Genomic DNA, 24,432 nt, shown 5'->3' on the forward strand with positions numbered 1-24,432 from the left:
GTCGACTGGAATCGTGTGGATTATTCTGATGCACCCTAAATATGCATTTTGGACCGTCAAAAATGGAGTACATTCACTTGCATTGTTTAAAGGAGGAGGCCTGAAATGAAATCCTAAAAGTCTTAAATTCTGTTTTGATAAAGAAAGAAACTCAGATACATCTTGGATGGCCTGATGGTGAGTAAATTATCAGCAAATTTTCATTTTTGGGTGAACTATTCCTTTAATGGATGTCTCAGTTATGCTAATGTATACTTTTTTTCTCAGATGTTTCTCCAAAAATACCTAAGGAGAAATAAAAATAGACACAAATGAGACAATTGTTGAGTACATAAAGAATAATAAGATTTGTGCATTTTCTGAAGAAAATTTGATTTCTATGGTGTTGCTAGGGTGGTAATCGCTAAGTCTGATTACTTAGAAAATAAATAACACTCCTCTTCTTAAAAGCCACATGATTTATGGTGTCATTTATGTTTGTAGTATAAAAGTGCAGGACAAGTTTAATACTTAGGGTTAGGATAGGTTAGGGGTTAGGGTAAGGGGACTTTTAATTGCAGACTTTGGTGTATTGGCAAATCTGAGCACAATTTGTGAAATTATTGAGATCTTTTTTAAACCTCTTGCGGAGACATGTGAGATTACTGACAAAAATCTGAGAAGCAGGAGATGAATGCAAAATTCTCCAGTTGCTCTTAATATAGTCAATGACTGCATTTACATGCATGATCTTACACCAATTTTGCCTAATAAAGCGACAATGTAAGGTTTTGCTTTATTAGGTAAGGGCATAAATGGTTTAAGCAAAAAACTATCTGCATGTAAACACCTTTACTAGCATCGATAATGGCTCACCCAATGTGCATAAGTGTTGTGCGCATGCCTGTTTGCAATTTGATGTCAAAAGCAGAGAATAACCCAATGATTTCAAATCTCATGTAAATGGTTTTCCAGCAATGTTGGATTTTTCGAATGAGCTGATGTTTTGTAGTTATCAGTGCACTGGTGTGCATGTAAAAGCACTCATTGTTGCCTAGGAGAAACACTTGAGAGAGTAGGGAGATCTGATTTTGCTTTTCCTTTATTCTTGACACTCATTTGTCTTTTTGCTCTAGTATATTTGTAATGCACGATGGTTCATGTTCCAGAATGTTTACCCCAAAGAGAGCGCGCTGAATTCTTGTTGGCAGTTTAAAATACGGTCAGCAAGTATACATGATAACGCATACACGAGTCAGAGCCTGCAAGCAAGATCAGAGGAAAGAAAAAGATCTTATATTCTATTTTAAGTCTTGCCATTGGCACTCCAATTATACATGCTAAGGTAAGGAGGGGAGATGAATTAAACAGCAATAAATAAGGATGATAAATTATCGATTGTCTCAAATTTTGATTGCTTCAATTATTTCCAGGTAAGGACTTGCACGTTTTTCTTATAGGGACAAGTCAAACAGGTTATAGGGTTATAATCTGAACTCGTCCAGTAAGTATGGATGGAAAAGACTTCTAAGAGTGGGAATCTTTGTATCACATTCAGAAAACGCAAGTAAATATTATGAAAAGAATCTATTTAAATTGTTTGTGCTGTGAAAGCATTGCTTTGCTGGGAAATTACATTTTTGAGAACATTATTGGCTTCCGAAATAAGGCAAAAGTTTTTAGGGTAGTAATAGAAATCAGTTATGATTTCATTTGTTATAACGTACATACAATCCAATCAGGTAATTAAACAACAAAATAATCTTGGGTAGAAGCCGAATTTGTATAGCATTGGGCATAGGCTGTTCAGAATAGCATGCTACTATTCTACTCTACTTTTTCTTCAGTATTTAGTATGTACCTGTAAACCTGAATCTACTTGGATAACCATACAAATTTGCCAAGATGTGAGTATAGAACAGCAGACTGATCTCACAGTGAAATCAGAAACAGTAGGTTGACTTTTCTTTAGTTAAATCGGTCTGTGCTTACCAAAATTTGAAACACTGCCGCCAGTGGCCAAAGTGGTAAGTGTTGTTAGGCGTATGGACACGTGTAATGTCCACGTTTTAACTAAATAGAAAAACTATGTGAGAAAAAAAAAACAAAAAAAAAAACATTCATACATAAACAGACGAATCATTCCTGCACATGCCCCTTTTTATAGCACCTGCACCACATCAAATACGAATCACAGGCAAGAATCAATCAAAACAAACAATACTGATCCTTTCACAAAAAAAAAAAAAATAATAATAATAATTATCCAACACCTATATCACCCATGTGAAAAATGAACTGCCCCCTCAAATAGCTGGTTGTGCCACCTTTAGCAGCAACAACTGCAAACAAATGCTTCCGATAACTGGAGATCAGTCTTTCACAATGCTGTGGTGGAGTTTTGGCCCATTCTTCTTTGCAGAACTGCTTTAGTTCAGCCACATTGAAGGCTTTGAGCATGAACTGCCTGGTTAAGGTCCTCATCTCAGTCGGGTTCAAGTCAGCACTTTGAATCGGCCACTCTAAAACTTTAATTTTGCTTCTTTTGAGCCATTCAGAGGTGGACTTACTCCTATGCTTTGGATCATTGTCTTGTTGCATAATCCAGTTGCGCTTGAGCTTCAACTCACGGACTGATGACCGGATGTTCTCCTTTAGGATTTTTCTGTTAGAGAGCAGTATTCATGTTTCCTTAAATTATTGCAAGTCACCCTGGCTCTGAAGCAGCAAAGCATTCCCACACCATCACACTACCACCACCATGCTTGACTGTAGGTATGATTCTTTTTGTGGAATTCTGTGTTTGATTAATGCCAGATGTAACGGGACCCCTGTCTTCCAAACAGTTCCACTTTCGACTCATCAATTCACAGAACATTCTCTCAAAAGGTTTGAGGATGGCATTTTTGGCCAGTGTCTTTCTGATAGTGGAGTCATGAACAGTGACCTTTATTGATGCGTGAAAGGCCTGCAGTTCCTTGGATGTTGTCCTTGGCTTTTTTGTGACTTCCTGGATGTGTCGTCGCTGTGCTCTTGGAGGAATTTTGGAAGGTCGGCCACTTCTAGGAAAGTTCACTACTGTGCAAAGTTTTCTCGATTTGGAGATAATGGCTCTCACTGTGGTTCTTTGGAGTCCCAGAGACTTTCAAATAGCTTTGTAACCCTTCCCAGACTGATGTATTTCAAATCACCTTTTTTCTAATTTCTGGAATTTCTTTCGACCTAAATGACCATAGTGTGCTACTGAATAAGACATTTTAGCCAACTTCATGCTGCTGAAAAAGTTGTATTTAGGTGTTGATTTGATTGAACAGGGCTGGCAGTAATCAGGCCTGGATGTGTCTAGTCCAGCTGAACCCCATTATGAATGCAGTTTCATAGATTTTGAGATTTTGTAACTAAGGAGGCAAATACATTTTCACACAGGCCCAGTTGGTATTGGATAACTTTAAAAACTGTATTTTGTGTTTACTCAGATAGCCTTTGTTTTATGTTAGATTTTGTTTGAATTTTTTAAACAATTTAGTTTGAGATGTACACAAAAACAGAAGAAATCAGGATGGGGGCAAATACTTTTCCTCAGCACTGTATATACAAATAAAATGACTATTTAACCAAATGTTAATAATAACATATATCCAAAACAAATAAATAACAACAATAATTATTTTCTCGTGAAACCAGCAGCAGCACAGAGGACAGAAAGGAGGCTTGGACATGGGCGCACATTCTCTGACTCGCCCCACTTCCTGAAGTCACGACACTGCCTGCCAGCTCAGGGAAGAGAAACACAAGAAACCAAATGTAAGAAAACTTGAAATAATGCAGCTGAAACATAGTTTGAGAACAATATCAATAAATATAAGTACATTAAACATATGGTACCAGCCTGTTTATTTACTTAACTTCTCAAAATTAGTTTAGATGAAAAAGTAAACAAACGAAGCACTCACCAGCCAAATGAATGCTGTCGCCATTACCAAACCTGTAATCATTTTAGGCTGGAGAGAAGTATAGGGGAGAAGCAACAGGATGCTTCTTCACAAGGCTCTCATAGAGTGAAGAGGAATGCATATTTTATAAACTGTACCCCAAACCTAAACTGAACCATCAATAGAGTAAAAATGTAATGTTAGAGGGAAAAAATGCAATTACCAAATCACACTTATCAATGATTATGTGGACACAATTACAATGCTGGATCTGAACCCAAGTCTTCCATACTACTGATGCAACGTTCTTCTGGTTGCGCCACAGGGGAAGGTAAACACACTGGAGTCGATGCAAAAATGTGTGGTAGTAGATGCTGCTTGCCGGTCAGTTTGATCACACCGCATGGCATACTGAATAATAAATACAAAGATGTTTCAGTAAACATTTACATTTATGCATTTGGCAGATGCTTTTATCCAAAGCGACATACAGTGCATTCAATGTATACATGTCTTAATTGTCCTAACTGTCAAAAGCGGGATCATTTAAATATATATAAGTGGTGCGGGACTTTTAATTATAAAGAAGCCTGAAATACGCATGGGACTCTTATTCTGAAATGTCTGCGCTCCCAATTGTGAACACTCTGACGGATGATTCGCTGAGAAAGTGAATCTGATTCAAACTGCTGACCTGAGCTCCTGAGTTCAAACCCTCGGTTCTTTTCAGGTGATTCATGATAAAGACCCGGTTCAAAAAAGTCATTTGTTCGCGACTCTCTCACTCTGGGTTTGTTTTTGCGTGCGGTGCAGCAAGCTCATCAGAAACAGAACAGGTGAAAAGCAGCTCAAGACACACTAGTGGTGCGCGCTCTAAAGATGTATTCAGTAACTCACAAGATGATATCTGACAACACCGCATATGAACGCACACAACCCGACTGTCGCCAGTGGCGACTAGATTTTAAATTACTGTCGCAATCAATAATTTTTGGTCGCATTTGCGACCATTTTAGTCGCGGTCTGGAGTCCTGCTTTGTTTTTCGCTCTCATCTCATCCACACTGAAACACACACACACATACAAACACACAAACACTGACACACATACATACGTGCACACACACTCACACACAGACACACATGAATACGCACACAAACACACAAAGACTCGTCGCGACCAAAAAACAGAGCCTTGATGTAAACACACCCCCGCGACTTGATCAATACAATAGTTTCTACATTATCCAAAATAACTTTTAAAATCTGTGGAAAGCACTATTGCGATCCCCCCTCTCTCTTTCGCTCTCACGCACACTCTTACAGATGGACTCACGCACATACTCGGAAGCCCTGTAATCCTCAACACAAAGCCCAACCCTAAACCTAACAGTCAGTGTTGTAAAAGTGTAATTTCATAGCGAAATTGCAATTTCGAATCGCATTCATCGTTTATGTGAGCACGATTACTTCCTGGTATCCATGGCACCAGAACCCATCTCTCAGAAGTTGCTTACACGACAAGCTATCTGTAGCACCACAGGGAAAGGTTAACACATTTGAATCGATGCAAAAAATATCTGATGGGGTATGGTGCTTGTCAGTATCTCAGCAGAATGGGGTCGATTTCAGGGTGCATGAACATTCGGAAGCAGTTGCCGATTTCCAGTGTGATCATGTTATGGGGAAGGGGCTGAGGACATGTCTAGAGCCAGATTCAATCCCACGTCATTCACATGAGCACCACGGCTCAAAATAATATTGCACATGTTCTAACCACTAAACCCCAGCTCCACCAACAACAACCAAGTAAGTCTTGGAAATATACATTTGCTTTGGAGCAAAACAGTATACCAACCAGTTGCTGTACCTTTGTTGAACTTCTATAGTGATGTTTGCCTGACAGTGGACAGACGGCATGGGATCACACTTGTGTGGAGCTGTGTTTGGATTCAGGCTGCAGATATGTATGCAGAGAGAAAGGCAAAGGTAAGTGATGATTGTATCTAGCATGCAAGCCATGATTACAGCTCAGATGGAATGTTAACATTGCCTGATAATATTTAACTGTCTACATTTGAGCCCAGCCATCCAGAACCAGAGAAAAATGATGGACCTGCAAGCAGGAGGCGTGTGTCCCTAGATTCAAAGACAGCGAGGGACCTCTACATTGCTTTCCAACAATACTTTGTTTTAGACTGTTCGCAACACACAAAACAATCCTGTGCTGACTATAATATTACATTACATTATAATATTTATTTTTTACTATAAAGTAATGTAATGCAATGTAATGTAATATAATAACTTTCAGAACTGCATGCTTGCCATCTGTTGCCCTTGGTAGTCTCATATTTGAAACTACTGCACTTTTAAAAGCACACGTTACTTTGGATAAAAGCACCTGCTTGAATGTCTAAATGTAAATGTGAATCATGCATGATAGTTGGGAGCAGATAAACAGCCTCAGGTTTTGGTAAAAATCTCATATGCCATCAAAACATATGATGACCATGATGCATTTAAAAAATAATCAAAAGTCCATATGCAACCAAAACAACCACTAATTACTTTACTAATGTTTACTAAATTTACATTACATGTAAATGGATTTCTATTCTGTCCAGCATTGAGCTTAAAGTTTAAAAATACCTACTTAATTGTATTATTACTATTTCTAAAATAATTTAAATATTATATTATTACTACTCTACTTATAATGATATTAATAATAAAAATAATAATAACTGAAATAAAAAAGTTAGTTTTGTAAATAAATTCATACATAGGCACAATTTAGATTTGTCTATAAAACTAATTTGAAGCATAAGCATAGGCCTTTAGATCAAATGGTCAAAGAGCTCAGGTAAAAAATAAATATGCATGAATAATGTGCGGTGTTTGTGCTGGTCATATTAGCTGCTTTCTCAATAAAACAATAGCATGTCCTATAGCGCCCCCTAGTACAAAAGGGACAGTATGACACTATTGTCCTGAGGTAAACTGCTTTGCAAATAATTCATGTAAGTGACACAATTTCATTTCATAATTTCACACTAACCCATTTCACCGATCTGATTATTTACAAAGACTAAGCAAAACAAAGAAATCAAACCACAGTAGTGTTTAAATGAACCTCAAGTCACTTGATGTGGGTCATTCTACAGAAACGTCCACATTTGGGGTAGCAAAATGCCTGAAAATTACTTTTGTTTTTAAACATTTAAACTAAGCTTACAATTTTGGTTAGCCCTTAGGCTGTATGAATCCACATAAATGTCAGTTTAACAGATTAGATTTTTTTAATAAAATCTGTATTTTCTTGATTGAACTTCAACAAGTATGATGCAGGATTTAGTAAGTGATGTCAAAATCTGGATATTTTGAGTTTTTTTTTTTTTTTTTTTAAGTGGTAACACCAGTGACATGACTCCAGGGGATAACTATTTCCATCATATTATAAATAATATTTACTTGAAATTTAATTTAGTTATGTCATCCATGTAATAAATGGGATATTGCATTTAAATGAGAGAAACAATATTTTTAAACTCAAAATAGAGCCCTGAACCTCGATACATGACCTTAAGGGACAAACACTTTTATGGTACTTGGAATTTAATATAATTGATTAAAAACAAATATTGCCTAATTCATGGCTAATATAGGTATACTTGTTCAAATAACATCTTAAATTATTTAAGTATGCAAAAACAAATTATGCCTATACAGCGTGTATAAAGTATACTTTCTGTAAAGGCTGGGGACAGAAATGTGGACGTTTCTGTAGAATGACCCATGTATGCTTTATCCATTCTGAGGCACCAGTGAAATATAATCATGTAAACACATCAGAGTAAAAATGTGTAGTCCAAGCTTCGAGTAAAAGTTACTCTCAAATTCTAGGTTTCCACAGGGAATAAAGCTGCAAATGTTTGGGAGCAGAGCTGACTAGCGACTACTAAAACTCTGCCATCTAGTGGGCACTCAGTTCCACAAGTAGGAATACCATCAATGACCCATACTAAGATTTCAAATGTATTGATTTATTTATTTATTTATTTATATTATTATTATTATTATTATTATTAGTTATAAAGATATCTATATTAGCAGGGCCCTCCTACCAAAGAGCCTACAAGGTTAGCAAAGCAATGCATAATGCGGCGGTCCCATATACATTCTATGGACGCACGCTGGTGATGAGACGAGAGGCCTTTTTATTTATTTATTTATTTTATGGATGTCTATGGGCGAGATGCTACAGTGTGCTGAATAAATCGCTTTTGTGTGGAAACAGCTCACCACTTAATAAACTGACCACCTGTCCGCTAATCTTCAACATGTTTTACACTAAATAATCCTTCTGGAATGAACGATAGGCTGTTTCATAGAAGACGCAGGCAATTTTGCGACAGGTAGGTGTCAGTTTACGGCTCTCCCAATTAATTTGTACGGTATCTGCAAATGGTGACTTACTGTCGTAACACACTAGTTGACCGTTATGCTCTCACCTATGGGAAAAACGCGGAGGTTGTAATATAGGTATAAAACATCTCTGATATCACTTAACTATGTTGCACACTGTGGCATTATCAGGTCTTTCATCGAATAGTTGGCTCCCTCTTGTGGCAGAGTAACAAACTGTAGTTGGAGATTTCGGTTACTGATTGTGTGAGCCACCAATGAACTCAACAATTATTATTTTTAGTAAATATTTATATTATTTACTTTAACAACATGTATTGTTTAGGGTTACCATGGAGAATAAAAAAATAATGAATATATTGTAAACAATATTCTTTAAAATAAATGTAGGGGATTTTTGTTTAGGTCTTTGAGTTTTAAGAAGAGTACTTATTGGGAAGCCTTAGAATATGTTGATTTTGGATAATAAATTATTATATTGGTTATTATATTATTTTACTTCTCTAGTGTCTAGTTGAGAAGTTATGTCTTAAAGGGATAGTTCACCCAGAAATAAAAACTTTCTCATCTTTTACTCACCCTCATCTCATCCCAGATGTGTATGACTTTCTTTCTTCTGCTGAACACAAATGAAGATTTTTAGAAGAATATTTCAGCTCTGTAGGTCCATACAATGCAAGTGAATTATGACCAAAACTTTGAAGGTCCAAAAATCACATAAGGGCAACATAAAATAAATCCATACGACTCCAGTGGTTAAATCCATGTCTTTAGAAGTAATATGATAGGTGTGGGTGAGAAACAGATCAATATTTAAGTCTTTTTTTATTTATTTATTTATTTATTTATTTACGTAAAATCAACACTTTCACATTCAGCCACCTACTGGTTGGGGTTGGTCAGAAGTGGAGATCTGGGATGGCATGAGGGTGAGTAATTGATAAGAGAATTAAAATTTTTGGTGAAATATCCCTTTAATGTCTTGTTATAAGCTTGTAGAATAAAAAAAACTGTATTTAATAAATACATTTGATAACTCTAAAGGGGGAAAAAACTACATTATTTTTATCTAATTATTTAAATATTAAATAATTATCATGTATATAAAATGTTTATAATGGGGGGGGGGGGGGGGGTTGAAATCCTCATTTGCACGCATCATATTTCGTGTAATCACATGATTTGGTTTCTTCATTAAGCGTGTGATCCTGAATTCAATTATATGAATAAACATGAACAGTATGTACAGTGCTGGGCTCTGTGTCAATCACAAAGTTAGTGGCAAATAATGAACAAATGCTTCATATGGCAGCAGCAGCTGGAGAATGGGAGTGAGAATAACCAGAGGGATGACAACATTTGTCGTTTCATAACAAAGCTTGTGAGTATGTGTGCAAACATCTATCTGGGTCTGCTGTGTGTGATATTCCACGCCTCACACCCTGGATCTGTTTTGATCTCTACAGTTTCATACTAGTCCTACATGAGGCACTGGAAGGTTTTCTCCCCTATCTTATCTTTCCCACTTGAGAAAACATGATTTACATTTGTAGATGTTCTACTGAACTACAGATAAAACAGGCTTTGTTTGTCTAGAGAGGTTTATTGCTTTTGGAGAGCCGCTGGGAAAGTTCTGTCCTGTGGGATTACTTCACTGGATGTGTAGGGCTTTGTAGGCTATTCATTGACCACCATTTCTAGTTCTAAATCATTTCTAGATAAGGGGTGATATGTAGCTCTTTACTAACTGCACTCTCACATTTTGTAGGAATAAAGCAATACAGTTTTCTTATTGTGTATGTGCTTCAGACTATTTTCCTAACTTGCCTCGGATCCTCAATTTTTATGATGGGTACGAGTTATATTGTCTTTTATATGTTTTAAATCAGCAGAAGTGCCATAATGCTGTACTACTAAACAGCACTCTCTTGAAATGGGTTTGTGAAGGGAAGAGTTTTTTCCTGAACTATTGTGGACAGTTGTTGAACTGTTTTGCAGCATTTTCAGAAAATGTTCCGTTGGCGACTATCCTGCTTTGGCTTCGCTTGGAACTATTTTTGTTAGCGGAGCAAAAACAGACAAAAATAACTGGGCCTGGCCATATTGTGCTTAAAATTACTCAAAGCTAACTTCTTGTTAATAGAACTGCTATACAAATGTAATATCACACTCCCAAACATGCTGTTGAAAAAGACTGATCACAATGTAAATTCGACAACAGTAGGTGGAAAGTTCTGCTGCTGAAATTGGTTTGTGTTTACTGAAATTTGAATCACCACCCCCAGTGGCCAAAGCTGGAATTGTTGTTGAGGTGAAATGTCCACAGGGCGAGTTGTATTTGTAGTTGTAAATAATGGAATACAGTCAACAGGAATGCATATTTTATTTACCATTCGCCCTAACCTACACTGCAACCCTAAACCATCAGTAGAGAAATTTTTTTATCACAGAGCAAAAATGCAACCTCTGAATCGCTCTCACCATCATTTATGTGAACGCAATTACTTCCTGGTTCCCACAGGACCAGAACCCATGGCTCGAAAGTTACTCGTGCAACATGCTATCAGTAGCGCTAGAGGGAAATGTGTTCACATTTGAATTGATTATTTCAAGGCACATGAACTTTCAGAAGCAACATGTTGATTTCCTGTGTGATCATGTTGGTTCTACTGAATATCAACACAGATGTTGTTCATGTGATATCTCTCAAATGGATAGTTCACCCAAAAATGAAAATTCTCTCATCATTAACTCACCCTCATGCCTTCCCAGATGTGTATGACTTTCTTTCTTCTACAGAACACAAATGGAGATTTTTATTTCAGCTCTGTAGGTCCATACAATGCAAGTGAATAGAGGCCAGAACTCAGAAGGTCCAAAAATCACATAAAGGCAGCATAAAAGTGCTCCATAAGACTCCAGTGGTTAAATCTATATCTTCAAAATTGATATGAAAGGTGTGGGTGAGAAACAGATAAATATTTAAGTTCAATTTTCACTGTAAATCTCCACTTTCACTTTCTAATTCTGGTGTGGATGTGACTTTCATTTTCAGAATCAACCACTTACTGGTCATGGCTGCACAAAGGTGGAGATTTATAGTAAAAAATACTTAAATAATGATCTGTTTCTCACCCACGCCTATCATATAACTTTTGAAGAAATAGATTTAACCATTGGAGTCATATGAATTACTTTTATGCTGCCTTTATGTCCTTTTTAGAGCTTCAAAGTTCTGGTCACCATTCACTTGCATTGTAAGGATCAACAGATCTGAGATATTCTTCTAAAAACCTTAATGTGTGTTCAGCAGATGAGAGAAAGTCATACACATTTGGGATGGCATGAGGGTGAGTAAATGATGAGAGAATTTTCATTTTTGGGTGAACTGTCCCTTTAAAACTTGATATCACATATTGATCTTTTTATCTCTTGAAAACTAGATTGTGACTGGTCAATTGCACCATCCAGCGGTTGGATATTTCTGAATAAAGACCGAACATCCTGGGATAAATTGATGTCAGACTTGTCATCTGGGTATTGCATGTCATCTTTCCTACTTCCTATTTTCCGACTCGCATCACTCTGCCATCTCTAAAAGTAAGCTAATAAATCAAGTATTTACATTTTAAAGTGCTATAACTAAATTGATGAAGGCAGACACATTTTAATATGTGATTTGCTATTGTATTACTATTTGAAAGCGATTTTTCAAAACATTTTCTTTTAAATGCAATTTCCAGGAGGGTAAAGGCTGGATATTAGGTTTTGTAGATTGATTGATTCATTGAAGTACATTCATTCACTCACTTAATCAATTTATTCCATTTAATCATAATATCATCCAAGCTCATGCTTTTGTCTGTGTGATATCCTGGCAGGATAGCTAATGGGGTGAAAGGTCCAGGGGGGCCAACAACAAATTTTAGACTGTATTTTTTTATATATATGAAAGGGGCCCAGAACAATATAGAGTCAGGGGGCCCAGAATTACCTGCTACGGCCCTGCCTGACAGATACACAATTGCACTGACAAACGTTCGTTATTTCATATTGATTTTCTTTATATATATATTTTTTTTTTATTATTGTGTGAACACACAGGCCAGTTCACATTTATGCCAGGTGACATACATAGGCCTAACAGCATATGCTAATTCTTAGTGTAAATGCAAAGGTTAATCTTTATACAAATATGTTATCTCTTAATATAAAACATCTGTATAACCTGAATTATAATTTCAGTTCATGTATGCTTAGCTTTGTTTGTTCAGTGATTGAAACTGTCCATAATATCATGCCTGTGGGCCTTTGGGGGGAATTCCCAGCAAACCTCTATGTAGCTGATTTGCTTATAGTTTGCTACATGTGAATACAGTTGGGGATTCTTTTTAAACTGTAAACTGGGTGGCACTGACAATAATTCAATTAGTCATTACCGGACAGCCAAGACCTGTAAAGCACCACCCATCCCATTAAATTTGAATGTATACGTATATTTACATTAGTTAATGCAAAATAAACTAACATGAACTAACAATGAACAATTGTTTAACCGCTGTTAAAATTATTGTACATTATTTGTTCATGATGCCTAATGCATTAATAATGTTAACAAATGGAACGTTACTGTAAAGTGTTACCATAAAAAAAAAAAAAAAAAAAAAAAAACAATAGATAATGTAATAAAATAATTTTAGATACTTAAAAAATAATATGATATATAATTAAAGAAATGGTGAAACTAAGGAAAACAACATTCAGATGTGGGCAGTGTGTGCATATTTGCTAATATATTTTATCTTCATTTCTCACATTACATCATTGCTAAATCCCACGGTATGCCACTGTGTCTCTTTGTAACTATTAATAGAAGCCTGCAGTTATTTTTGGAAAAATGTTCCTCATTCCTGTCGAGGTTAGTTGCATTTTGAAAATAGTCCAAATATCAGAGTTCCCAGTAAAACAAACTAAAACAACACACATCAAAATATGTAACGCGACAAAACAACTAAGACACATAGAGATTTAGTTTCATTTTATTTGGCTAAAATGTTTAATGTTATTTTCTATTTCAGAGAGAATTCCTTTTCATTTAAATGCACTTTCCAGAAGGGTGTAAATAAGGAAATCAGGTTTTATGGATTAATGAATTGACTGATGTGCATTCGCTCACTCATTTTTTCAGTTTATTCTTTGTTATAATCATCAGCTCAAGCTTATGTCTAAGTGATATCCTTCCTATCAGACAAAGCGAAAAACATCCTAAAATTTATGATCCTACCTAAAACACAGCACATAAATATAACTTAAATCATAAATTGAATTAAAGATCAATTCTTAGGTCTACCATGTGCCTTTGTTTACTATTGTACAGCTCATGTCTGTCACTTTTGCATTAATTATGCATGAATTACAAATAAAATGATGCAATATTCACATGATAAGAATCTGCTCTCTCACGTTTCTGAAAACTACACATGCAGCTGTCACTCTCTTTACCTTTTTTTTTTTTTTTTTCATCTCTCACCATCACTAATCAGCAACAGGTGCACTTCTCCTCTCAAAACACAACTGCCAGATATTTCTTGAGCCAGGGGTTTTTCCAAACAAGCTCACCTGGTTTACATCACCAATCTGGTAGAACTAGTTGCCTCTTTAATGTTGTTTAATGCAGAAAAATGCTTTAAGAATAAGTGCAATGTGCCAGCTGAAAAACTGGCAGGGGATACAGAGGTGTTGTAGAATCCAAGTGTTTTGGGCCACCTCAAAACTGTCTAATGTTCATCCAGTTCATACATCAACATTCCAAAAATCCAGTTCCACACCTAACCAGGTTGCTAAGAGTCAAAACAAAACAAAATGCTTTGCAACTTGGCCAAAAAAAACAAAAAACAATTATCTATAAATTGACGCACTTATACCTCGAGGCCATACTTCAGCTGGCAGATGTTTTATCCAAATCTTAGTGTGCACTGCATGCTGGTCATTAGTTCGGGAAACCAAACTTGATGGCAGGCACAATTGGGAAAGTGACACAGTAAATTCCCATGTAGTGCCAGAAGCTCAGCATTCAGTCTGCCATATCTGGCTGTGTCTTTTACGCAAATTCGAGACCCAGATGATAAACTGATACCGAACCCATAAAATATCCGCAAGCAAACAGGTAAATAGTTGTGGGATTCTCACAGGACAAATGTTGCAAAGGGATTTCAAAGGTGTGATTACAGAGTAAATGCCCATTCAGGACATTTTGATAACTCATCGGAGGTTAATTAGAACTTGAGCGGTATGATAACTTCATAAAAAGTGCCATATTCCAAATGGCACATTTTATCCGACTAAGTGATACAAATCAGCCTGATGTATTTTCCCAGCTGTCAAAGAATATACAGCATTTTCATCACTAATCACTTCTTACAACAAACAGTTGAAAGCCATGTCATTGTTTTGTCTGTGATGTCATAAAGCTCAACAACTCAAAAATTCCCCCTTCATGTTTTTCTTTTTTTTTTTCATTGATAATAGCATATGCCTGTTAGGGTGAAGTTAGAGCATTGACCTTTTAACTCAATGTTGTTACACGTCAAAGAGCAGAAGATTTGATTAGAGTTAAGTAAAATCCACAAAGAGATCTATTGTTTTATTTGATCATAATTTAAGTGGAAAATACTGTGCTTTTTTACCTTTTCCTTGTTTTTTCATTTTTTTTTAAAATGTTTTATCTTTTCTCTCCCTTTGTCATTATACAGTAGGTTATATGCTGAGATTCTCCCTTCAGACATTTTTGCATCAATTCTAACGTGCGCATTTTTCCCTTTCTTAGAAACATGTTCTGGTCCCTTGGAAGCCAGGAAGTAATATAAAGTATAAATGAATGATGCATTTGTTAATAGTTCACCCAAAAAATTGAAATTCTCTCATTATTAACTAACCCTCATGATATTCCAGGTGTGTATGACTTTCTTTCTTCACTAAAACACATTTGAAGAAAAATAGAAAAATATCTTAGCTCAGTAGGTCCTTAAAATGCAAGTGAATGGAGATTTTTCTTTTGAAGTTCCAAAAATACAGACAGTCAGCATAAACGTCATCAGTACGGCTCTAGCAGTTAAATTAATGTCTTCTAAAGTGACATGATCGCATTTGGTGCGAAAAAGCTAAATATTTAAGTACTTTTTTAACTCAAAATCATCGCTTCCAGTCTGCAGCAGTATGCGCGTGTGATGTAATCACGTTGGCGTGTAAGACACGCGAGAACTGAGGCATGTGCGACACACATGGAAGAGCAGTGCTGTTTACAAGTGAGAAGGAGGAATGCTGTACAGAAGCTTCGTTGGTTTTGGTTTTGATCTGCATTTATCTGTTTCTTTACTCACAATGCTGCATTTCTGTGCTCATCCTGGATGTCTCAACCGAGAGGAGAATGTGAGATTATCCCTGTATTTTATAAATTGTTCATTTCTCACATTACATCATTGCTAATTCGCAAGTATGCCACTGTGTCTCTTTTCTGGTAACTAATAATTGTAGCCTGCAGTGCAGGTTGTTGCATTTTTGCATCAATTCAAACGTGTTCACTTTTCCTTGTCTCAGAGACACGGGTTCTAGTCCCTTGGAAACCAAGAATTGATCGCATTCACATAAACAATAGAGAAAATTATTTGGAAATTGCGTTTTTACCCCAAAATTAAATTTTTACTCCACTGATGCTTAGGTTTAGGTTTGGGATTTGGTTAAGAAGTATGGTTAAAAAAAAATGCATTTATATTATATCATTTACAACTATAAATACAACTTGCTTTTGGCACTAATCTGTGGATATTTCACTTCAACAACACTTCCAGATTTGGCCAACTGGGGAAGTGGTTTAAATTTCAGTAAGCACAGACCAATTTCAGTAGCAAAATTGTCGACCTTCTGTCGCCAAATTCACAATGTGATCAGTCTGGATCAACATATCCATGCAGTATCACTGTTGTACATTTGGAATTCAATATATTGAAAAATAGTAACAGCTAAAGACTGATATTAGGCACTGTTATTGTGCAGCAGAGTGCCTACAACCTCTTTAGCCATGACTATATTCACAATATAGTATGGCCTGTTCTACCCCATTGCTTTAATAAAACAATAACTTAAAAAATTAATAATAATAAAAAAATTCATTAAAATATTCTTTTACTAAGCAAATTAATTAAGTGCCATTCTTTTGTTAGAAAATATAGTCCCTAACATGTAAACTAAAGTGGAATCTTGCCATTGCAGTCTCTGGGCACAGTCATGATTTCAAGGTCGATAATATTTTCCTTGCTTGACACGTGCGCAAAACGCTAGGAAGTTGAATCAAGCTTGAAATCATGATCGCCAAGAGACTGCTGATGTCAAGATTTATTGTGAAAAAGAGTTACATTCTCACCCAAACCCAACTGGATCACTACAGAAGACATGGATTAAACCACTGGAGTCTTATGGATTACCTTTATGCTGCATTTTTGTAGCTTGAAAGTTTGTAAGGGATAATGTACACTCAGCTGGTTTTTATTGGAAAATAAACCTGGCAATGTGATCAGGCAATATATCATCCTGAAGGGGTTTATTTTGCGATAATAACCGGCTATCTGTACATTATCCTGCTTATTACATGGCTACCAAGCAATTAATATATAAATAAACATAAAATATTGATTTGCATTGAAATTATGCTATTTTCTGCTATATTTGTTGATTTCTGTTTACAGTAATGTAGCTTATTACATATAATTATATTCCATCGGTTGTACTGGATTATAAAATCACTGTAGCCTTGAGATCCTTTTTTTTCTTTTTTCTTTTTTTTTTTTTCTACTTTTATTACTTCATCACTGTATTTGAGGTTGAACAAACATTTCTCTGTTAAGTTTTACAGGCTCTCATAATTTATTTTCTCCACAGAGAGACATGCTTTTAAACTACTGATAGTACTGTGTACAAAAGCTGTAGTTAACAAGAATAATTTTTATTGCTGACAGAATTACTTTTGGAAACAACAAGGTTGATCTGTTTATTACTGGTGCTTACTTACTCATATTTAGAGTTGTTCCAAATGCCTTACCCTAAGTTTTAAACCTCAGTGTAACTTGTCCAGCACCATTTATGCTCGTCATTGTAGGAGGAACCCAGGCTATTTAGGAAAGTGGTAAGATAATGGATATGTTTAATTTGAGTTTAGTGACAGAATGCCTGAAAACAGCTATTATAGAATTAGCTTGTATTGAGCATGAGCTTGCACTTAACCTGTTCCTCATTTCACTTTCCAAACCTTTTCTCTGTTCCTCTGAGGTGTAGATTCCTCTGTATTGCACTGAGTTCTGGACAGGGACTTCCCCATTTCTACATCGGCAATGCTTTATGTCACAAAATAGTTATTACACCACAGGCTGCTTTTCTTGTGTTGCATTTTTTTTAAGTTTGCGTAATGTGTGCAGTATGTACAGTAGATTTTCATGTTCTTTCAGGTGACGTACAGTATATAATCAAACATAGTTATACGATTTTGTGTGAAAGAACTTTATCTGGTCTAATGTGAGAGTCATGAGAGACCAATAGCCAGGGCCGACATAAAATATTTTTTAGGGGGTGGACCCCCAATTAGTAGGCTATAGAGGGCCCCACTGACAACCCTGCTAATAGTTATTTTACATATGGTCAGTGGACACATCCAATAAAAAATCAGACCCAAAATATTCACCCATGTCACAATGTCCATGTACCCTGAAATCGTCCTTATATTACTGAATTAATGACAAGCGATATCCCCCATCAGACATTTTTGCACTTTTCACTCTGGTGCTACTGGACAAATGGGTTCTGTTCCAATGGAAACCAGGAAGTAATTGCGTTCATGTAAACAATGAAGAGCTTGATTCAAAGGTTGCATTTCTGCTCTAAAATTAAATTTTTGCTCCAGTGACTGTTAGGTTAAGGGTTGGTTAGAGGGTATAATATCGTATTACACAATTTACAACCAAAAACAAAACGTACATTTGGCGCCACCCTGTGGACATTTCACATGGAAACTGGTCAACAGCACTTCCAGCTTTGGCCACTGGGGGCAGACCGATTTCCGAAGCAGAACTTTTGACCTCCTGTCGCCAATTTCACAGTCTGCACCGCACCGCACCGCACCGCAGCTTCAACTCTCTTATAGAACTGATAGAAGTCTAGTTCATACTTGTGGAAATTAATTGTCTTCAAAAGCATACAACTGTACAGGCTTGAAAATAGTAAAAATAATTAACAATTATTGTGTTATGTATTGTGTTGTCATCTCTTTGATCAAATGATCACCCTGTTGTACTAAAAATCATATGCAGTGGTGTTTGCTACGCAAGCATCGCTCATTCTTAAAGTTAGTGATAGCCCCTAATGATTACACTTTGGCTATTAAAGTTCTAATGCAATCATTCTGACCACATAGCAATCACTCAGAACACCCTCAACCATACAGAAAAAAATAAGTAAATAAATAAAGTTAAATAAATGAGTTATGATGGATATCTTAACATAACAACGTCAAAATAATGTCAACGGCAGGATTTACATTAATTACCTGAAAAATCACAGTGACGGTTACAAGTAAAATCCTGTCGATTAGGACACAACACAGACCAAATGCCCGTAAGGCTTTGAAACAGACAGCACAAAGGGGAGTGGTCCTTTCGCCTACCCATACCGTTAAACCCAGCTGAATGTTTGATGGATAGAGATTTGCATTTGGATGATGAAAGGCTGGCAAAATGAGTATTTGCCAGTTGGAGGGGGAGGGAGGGGAAAAAAGAGACAGTTTGAAGGATATAAAAGGGACAGATCAGGCAACAGGTGCAAACTTCAGGTGATGCACTGCTCCACCCTCTCATTCCCTCTCTTCCAAACTCTTGTTCAGCACGAATACTCCAGACTCTCGTTAACACTTGTGATCCATTTAAACTGTCGTAAGCATTGGAACTACAAGGTAAATGAAAATTCAAACATGTTATTCGAACATCTATTGTGTTAGGGTTTTTTTGTTTTGTTTTGTTTTTTTATTATTATTTATTTATTTTAGGTTTTAGACTTGTGTTACACTTGTGTGATATATAAAATTCCAGAAAAGATTGTAATCAAACTGCATTCTAACAGCATTCTGTTCATTCTGTTTGTTTTTTTTTTTTTTTTTTTTTTTTTTTTTTTCAGATGTTGGCAACCCTTGAAACCGTGAGTATTATTTTTGTTTCTATTTTTGTTTGACTGTAAAGAATATCATTGGGAAAGCAAAAGTAAATAAGCAGACATTAAAAGAATGTTCTAACAAATAACAGTGTGGGTAATAATTCATAATCCAGCTCTGTGGAATCTTTTTATTCATAACATTTACATTGATTTTTTGTGACTGAAAGACAGCGCCTCATACACTGATAATTATTAGCTAATTTTATTGGAAATTATGTCACCCTAACAAGCAGTTTGAACAATAGACACTGAAATATTCAATAAATATTATTCAAAAAATACTATAGTATTATACAATTAGAGTAAAAATGGACTTAAATATTTTTTCTGTTTCTCACCCACACCTATTATATCGCTTCTGAAGATATGGATTTAACCACTGGAGTCATATGGGTTACTTTTATGTTTCCTTTATGTGATTTTTTTATAATACCATAGTATTATAGTATACTATTACATTTAATTTACTGAAATGCATGATGTGCTGTATGTATAGTGTCCCCAAAAATTATTTGGAAGCTTAAACCACATTTTAAAATGTAAAAAAAAAAAAAAATGTTTTTAAATGAAACGCTTTGCTTGAAAAGTGTGCATGAGTTATGTCATTAAATTAAATGCCATTACTTTGATCATTTGGAATCTCATGGAATGAAACTCATACATTTAAATTTAAGTGTTCATATACTGTAATGTACTGTATACATGCTTGCGTGTACAGTACTGTATATGTAGGAACTGTGACTACTTTGTTTGTCAAAATACATGCATAATAATACTAGTGAAACTGTTTACTCACACTCACAATGCAAATACGTCTGCTGCTTTATGTAGCCATCAAACATGATTTCACTTTCTGCATTCATTGAGCCAGAGGGAGATTTACACATTCTCTTGAATATTAACAGTTAGGCAAATTGTTATAACCTCCAGCATGGCATGTTCATTGTCTTAGTCTTATCTATGAACATTTTCTTATTTTCTTAGTGTAAACATCCCTGTTGAACAATTTTAACCTTGCTCCTTACTTATGACTGCTGAATAACTGCATTATTCAAACTGTTAATAAAAAATAAAAAAATCAATTATTCAAAATGTTTTATATTGCATTTATATTCTTAAGATTCAAATGAATATTTTTGTTGAATTTTGTTGACTGGTAATTTTCTTAACTTGTTTAATAGACGAATGAAACATAATTTTATCAATAAATCTATAGATAATACAGTGCATCATGTGTAGTAATGCACCGATATAGAAATTTGTGGCCAAATGCCAATATGACTGATAAACAATATAATGGCCGGCATTATGAATCGATATTATTTTGTCTGTTATTTAAAAAAAATATATATATTATTATTTTTAAAACAGCTTCAATCTAGAATTGTTCATACTACAAGTAAAATCGGATATCAAGCATTTTAATGTACGATAGAAAAGACAGATAACAGTTTAGCAGCCTACTTGTAAAAGCTGACATAAAAGAGTTTTGAATTTTTGTTCAAATTTGAATTTGAAAACTAAGCTTCAAAAATAAGCTTTTCTGTTTGAATTTGAAAATGATCTAATTATCTAAAATAAGTTAATTAGAAAAAAGTCTTAATATGATTTTTTTCTGTACTGTATCTAATTCTGTGTTCTCCAAGATTCATTGACTTCATATGCTTCCATATATTTTCAAATACCCCATATACAGATTCAATACTTTCAAGACCTGGGCCCCAGAGAGCTATCATCAGGAAATGTGGACCTTGACGTCATTGAGGAGTACCTGCAGGAGCACTTAGTGGAGGTGATGTCAGGACCATGTGTTCAGAGGAGAAGTGAAGAGCAGCACAGTATGGCAGGTGAGTGTTACAGTAACTAGTTATTTTATGTAATCAAAACTACAGCACTGGTCACCATAAGAGACTACTTAGGGAAGGATCACTTCTCCTTTTTTTAATGGAATGCACAAGCATCAGTTTTGTACGGTATTGTAATATCCTCTTTGACTAAGCTCCTTTATGTGTGTCCAAGACGTGGATTCCATTCCTCAGATAATAAAAGTTTCGTTTAATTCAGGGGAAACTGTACAAATGGTGGAAAATTGTTCATTCCAAAAAAGTTGAAGTGTGTAATTTCTATACCCTGTCTGGCATTGGCTGACCAAAAGGTAGTTCCACCTCAAACTCATGTCATAGGTGGAGCCAGTGTCATTATCTCGGGATGCCCAAACAAACATATTTAATAATGTAACAAAGCCACAGTGTTTATACTTTTGAAAAAATCAACCTACAAATGGCTTACTTGGTTGTCTATGCATATAAAGCTAGGACAATTCACTAGGAAAATTACACACTTCACATTTAAACCACATAGTAATAATAATAATAATAATAATAATAATAATAATAATATCACCACATAACCAGAAATAACCAGTTTCATATAGTCTGTACAGTCTGTGTGTTGACTGTAGTGAGTAGCATACAGTATGTAATAATACTGAGTGATATGTTTCAATAGAGAACAGCTGGTCTGGTCACTATGCATATGAGTGGCATTATGGTGGAATATCAGGTACAGACGAGACACATGAACAACAGCCACAGCAGCAAAAGACCTGGCTCTGTCAGTTCAGTCCCAATGAATGGGTGAGTTACAGAGCAAAAGGACTGTAGTTATCCCATAGTCACTACTTTGGTTACTGTATGGTCTTTGTGCAGTTACAAGACCTGTGCTCGGTTGTTAATAATAATAGTATATGTTGTAGGGACACTGTCAGTATGACAGGAACCAGTGCAGTGATTCAGACTCCCTATCCACCAGTTCTGGTTGCCATGAATTTCCACCATCTCCGGCCACAGACAGGAAGGGACAGATTGTGTGTGATTCCTTGGCTGTGGCGCCACTTTCAGGTAAGACACAGCATTGTTTGTCCCAAGGAATGCTAATATATCTGGAGAGAGCTTTACATTATTGGCAGTTGCTCAGATGGCACTTGCAGCCCTAGAAATATGCAACCTATGTTGCTTGCCAAAAAATGTATATTGTCAGAATACACAACTACTTGAATGGCCGTCAATGGAGAAACATGCATTTTGGTTGTAGAGTTCAGCTAGAAACCTTGCCCCTGGTTTGTCCTTTTTCATTTGGGCATTAGAAAGGCTGATTCATTTTTGTGAATCAGCCTGTTCAAACAGCTAGGTGGGAATTCATTAAGAATAACTTGCGCCTGGGAAAAGCGGCAGTTATTTGCACACGCTGTCTGTGGCGGTTTAGCGCCCGGTTCACTAAAGGATTATGAATTATGCTGATCAGACAATGGCGCATAGGCGCCTACAAAATTGATGCTAAATGCAATTTGCATGCGCAGTTCTGATCTTGCGGGATTATTCTGAGTGCTTAATAGTGGAGGATGCATTAGACCACCATTATCTGACACTTTGACAGGACCAAACAGCATCACTGACTACTGTGATCCAGACCCCTGAATATTCTCTCTAACATGCAGAAAGTGCACTGATATGATAATAGCGTGATCTACATTGCACCAGGCAATTTTTTTGAATGAAGTGCAATCTATAATGAGCCTAATCTACACAGAAATGAGGCATGTTTGCGTGAAAACGAATGACAATGACTTAATTGAAATAGTCAAGATGTAGCAAAATTTCAGTGCTGATTCGATTGAGTCACTCAAAAATGTCTCTCACGTAGCAATTTTCATTTTTGTAGTACAACAAATATTTAAAGTAGGCTACTATTGTCTACCTCTATTTTTAATTAGTTTAAATAGATTTTATCAAATGGTGTGTTGTTTTTCCAAAATCCCATTGGTATTTCTATCATAATTTGGAATTATTATTATTATTATTATTATTATTATATTTACATTTTTTTGTGTGTGTGAAAGAATGAAAATTCTCACCAGTGTCATTTCCAGCATGTCTGAAAAATAAACGATGAAGACCTGGTGAAAAGTTTCCAAATCAGTGTTGATGTGACCTTCATGTAACAAACAGAAAAAAAGTTTAAATCTGTTAGTTTCATAAAAGAAAATCAAGCCCTGGGACATAAAAGTGCTCAATGTTGAAGAAACACCCACTTAGATCCTATTTTCTGTTTTTTAAAAATTAATAAAACATTGTCATTTCTCAGGTAAAAGGAAAGAACGTCTGTTTCAGTTCTTATATGAGATGCTACAGACACCAGATATGCGGAGCTGCATTTGGTGGGTCCAGTCCAGCAACGGCACATTCCAGTTCTCCTCTCAGAACAAGGAGAAGCTGGCAGAAATGTGGGGCAGACGCAAGGGAAACCGCAAGACCATGACGTACCAGAAAATGGCTCGAGCTTTACGAAACTACTCACGAACTGGAGAAATCTGCAAAGTGAAGCGTAAACTCACCTATCAGTTTACTGAGAGAACACTGAGAGGGCTTCAGAACAACTCTCAAAGATTTGTGGCTAGTTAATGTGGCGTCCATCCAAGTCAGTTTCTCTTAACTGGGAAAGTGTAAACAAATACTGAGTATTTTATAGAGGATGGTTTTGCCTCTCTAACATGATGTAATTTGGGTATATGCACACTGATTCTCAAATTATATTTGGCAATTAGGGCTAAATCAAAAAAGATGTAATTGTGAGTAATGTAGAATCTTAATTAGTTAATGTCTGAAATGGCACATGAAGGAGCTGAAGGTGATCTCTGATATATTTAAATCTGAGGATTGTTGAGCTTTACACTACTACGTTATATGTAGTTTTGAATCTGTTTTGTGTTTGTTGTTGTTGTTTTGATCAAATGAGTGCCAATTTTTGTCATTCAAATACACCCAATGTGCCTGAATAAAACTGAC

The 24,432-nt window shown here is 35.8% G+C and overlaps 1 protein-coding gene across 1 annotated transcript; it reads left to right on the plus strand.

Moving 5' to 3' along the window:
- Positions 1 to 19,218: 19,218 nt before the first annotated feature.
- LOC127419141 (transcription factor Spi-B-like) lies at positions 19,219 to 24,432 on the plus strand. Its single transcript, XM_051660304.1, has 6 exons — positions 19,219 to 19,331; positions 19,553 to 19,573; positions 21,285 to 21,435; positions 22,097 to 22,224; positions 22,344 to 22,488; positions 23,732 to 24,432. Exons 2-6 carry the CDS (start codon positions 19,553 to 19,555, stop codon positions 24,046 to 24,048), a joined length of 762 nt encoding a protein of 253 aa, XP_051516264.1. The 5' UTR covers positions 19,219 to 19,331; the 3' UTR covers positions 24,049 to 24,432.

This window comes from Myxocyprinus asiaticus, chromosome 28 (assembly GCF_019703515.2).
Source record: "Myxocyprinus asiaticus isolate MX2 ecotype Aquarium Trade chromosome 28, UBuf_Myxa_2, whole genome shotgun sequence".
Classification (NCBI taxonomy): domain Eukaryota; kingdom Metazoa; phylum Chordata; class Actinopteri; order Cypriniformes; family Catostomidae; genus Myxocyprinus; species Myxocyprinus asiaticus.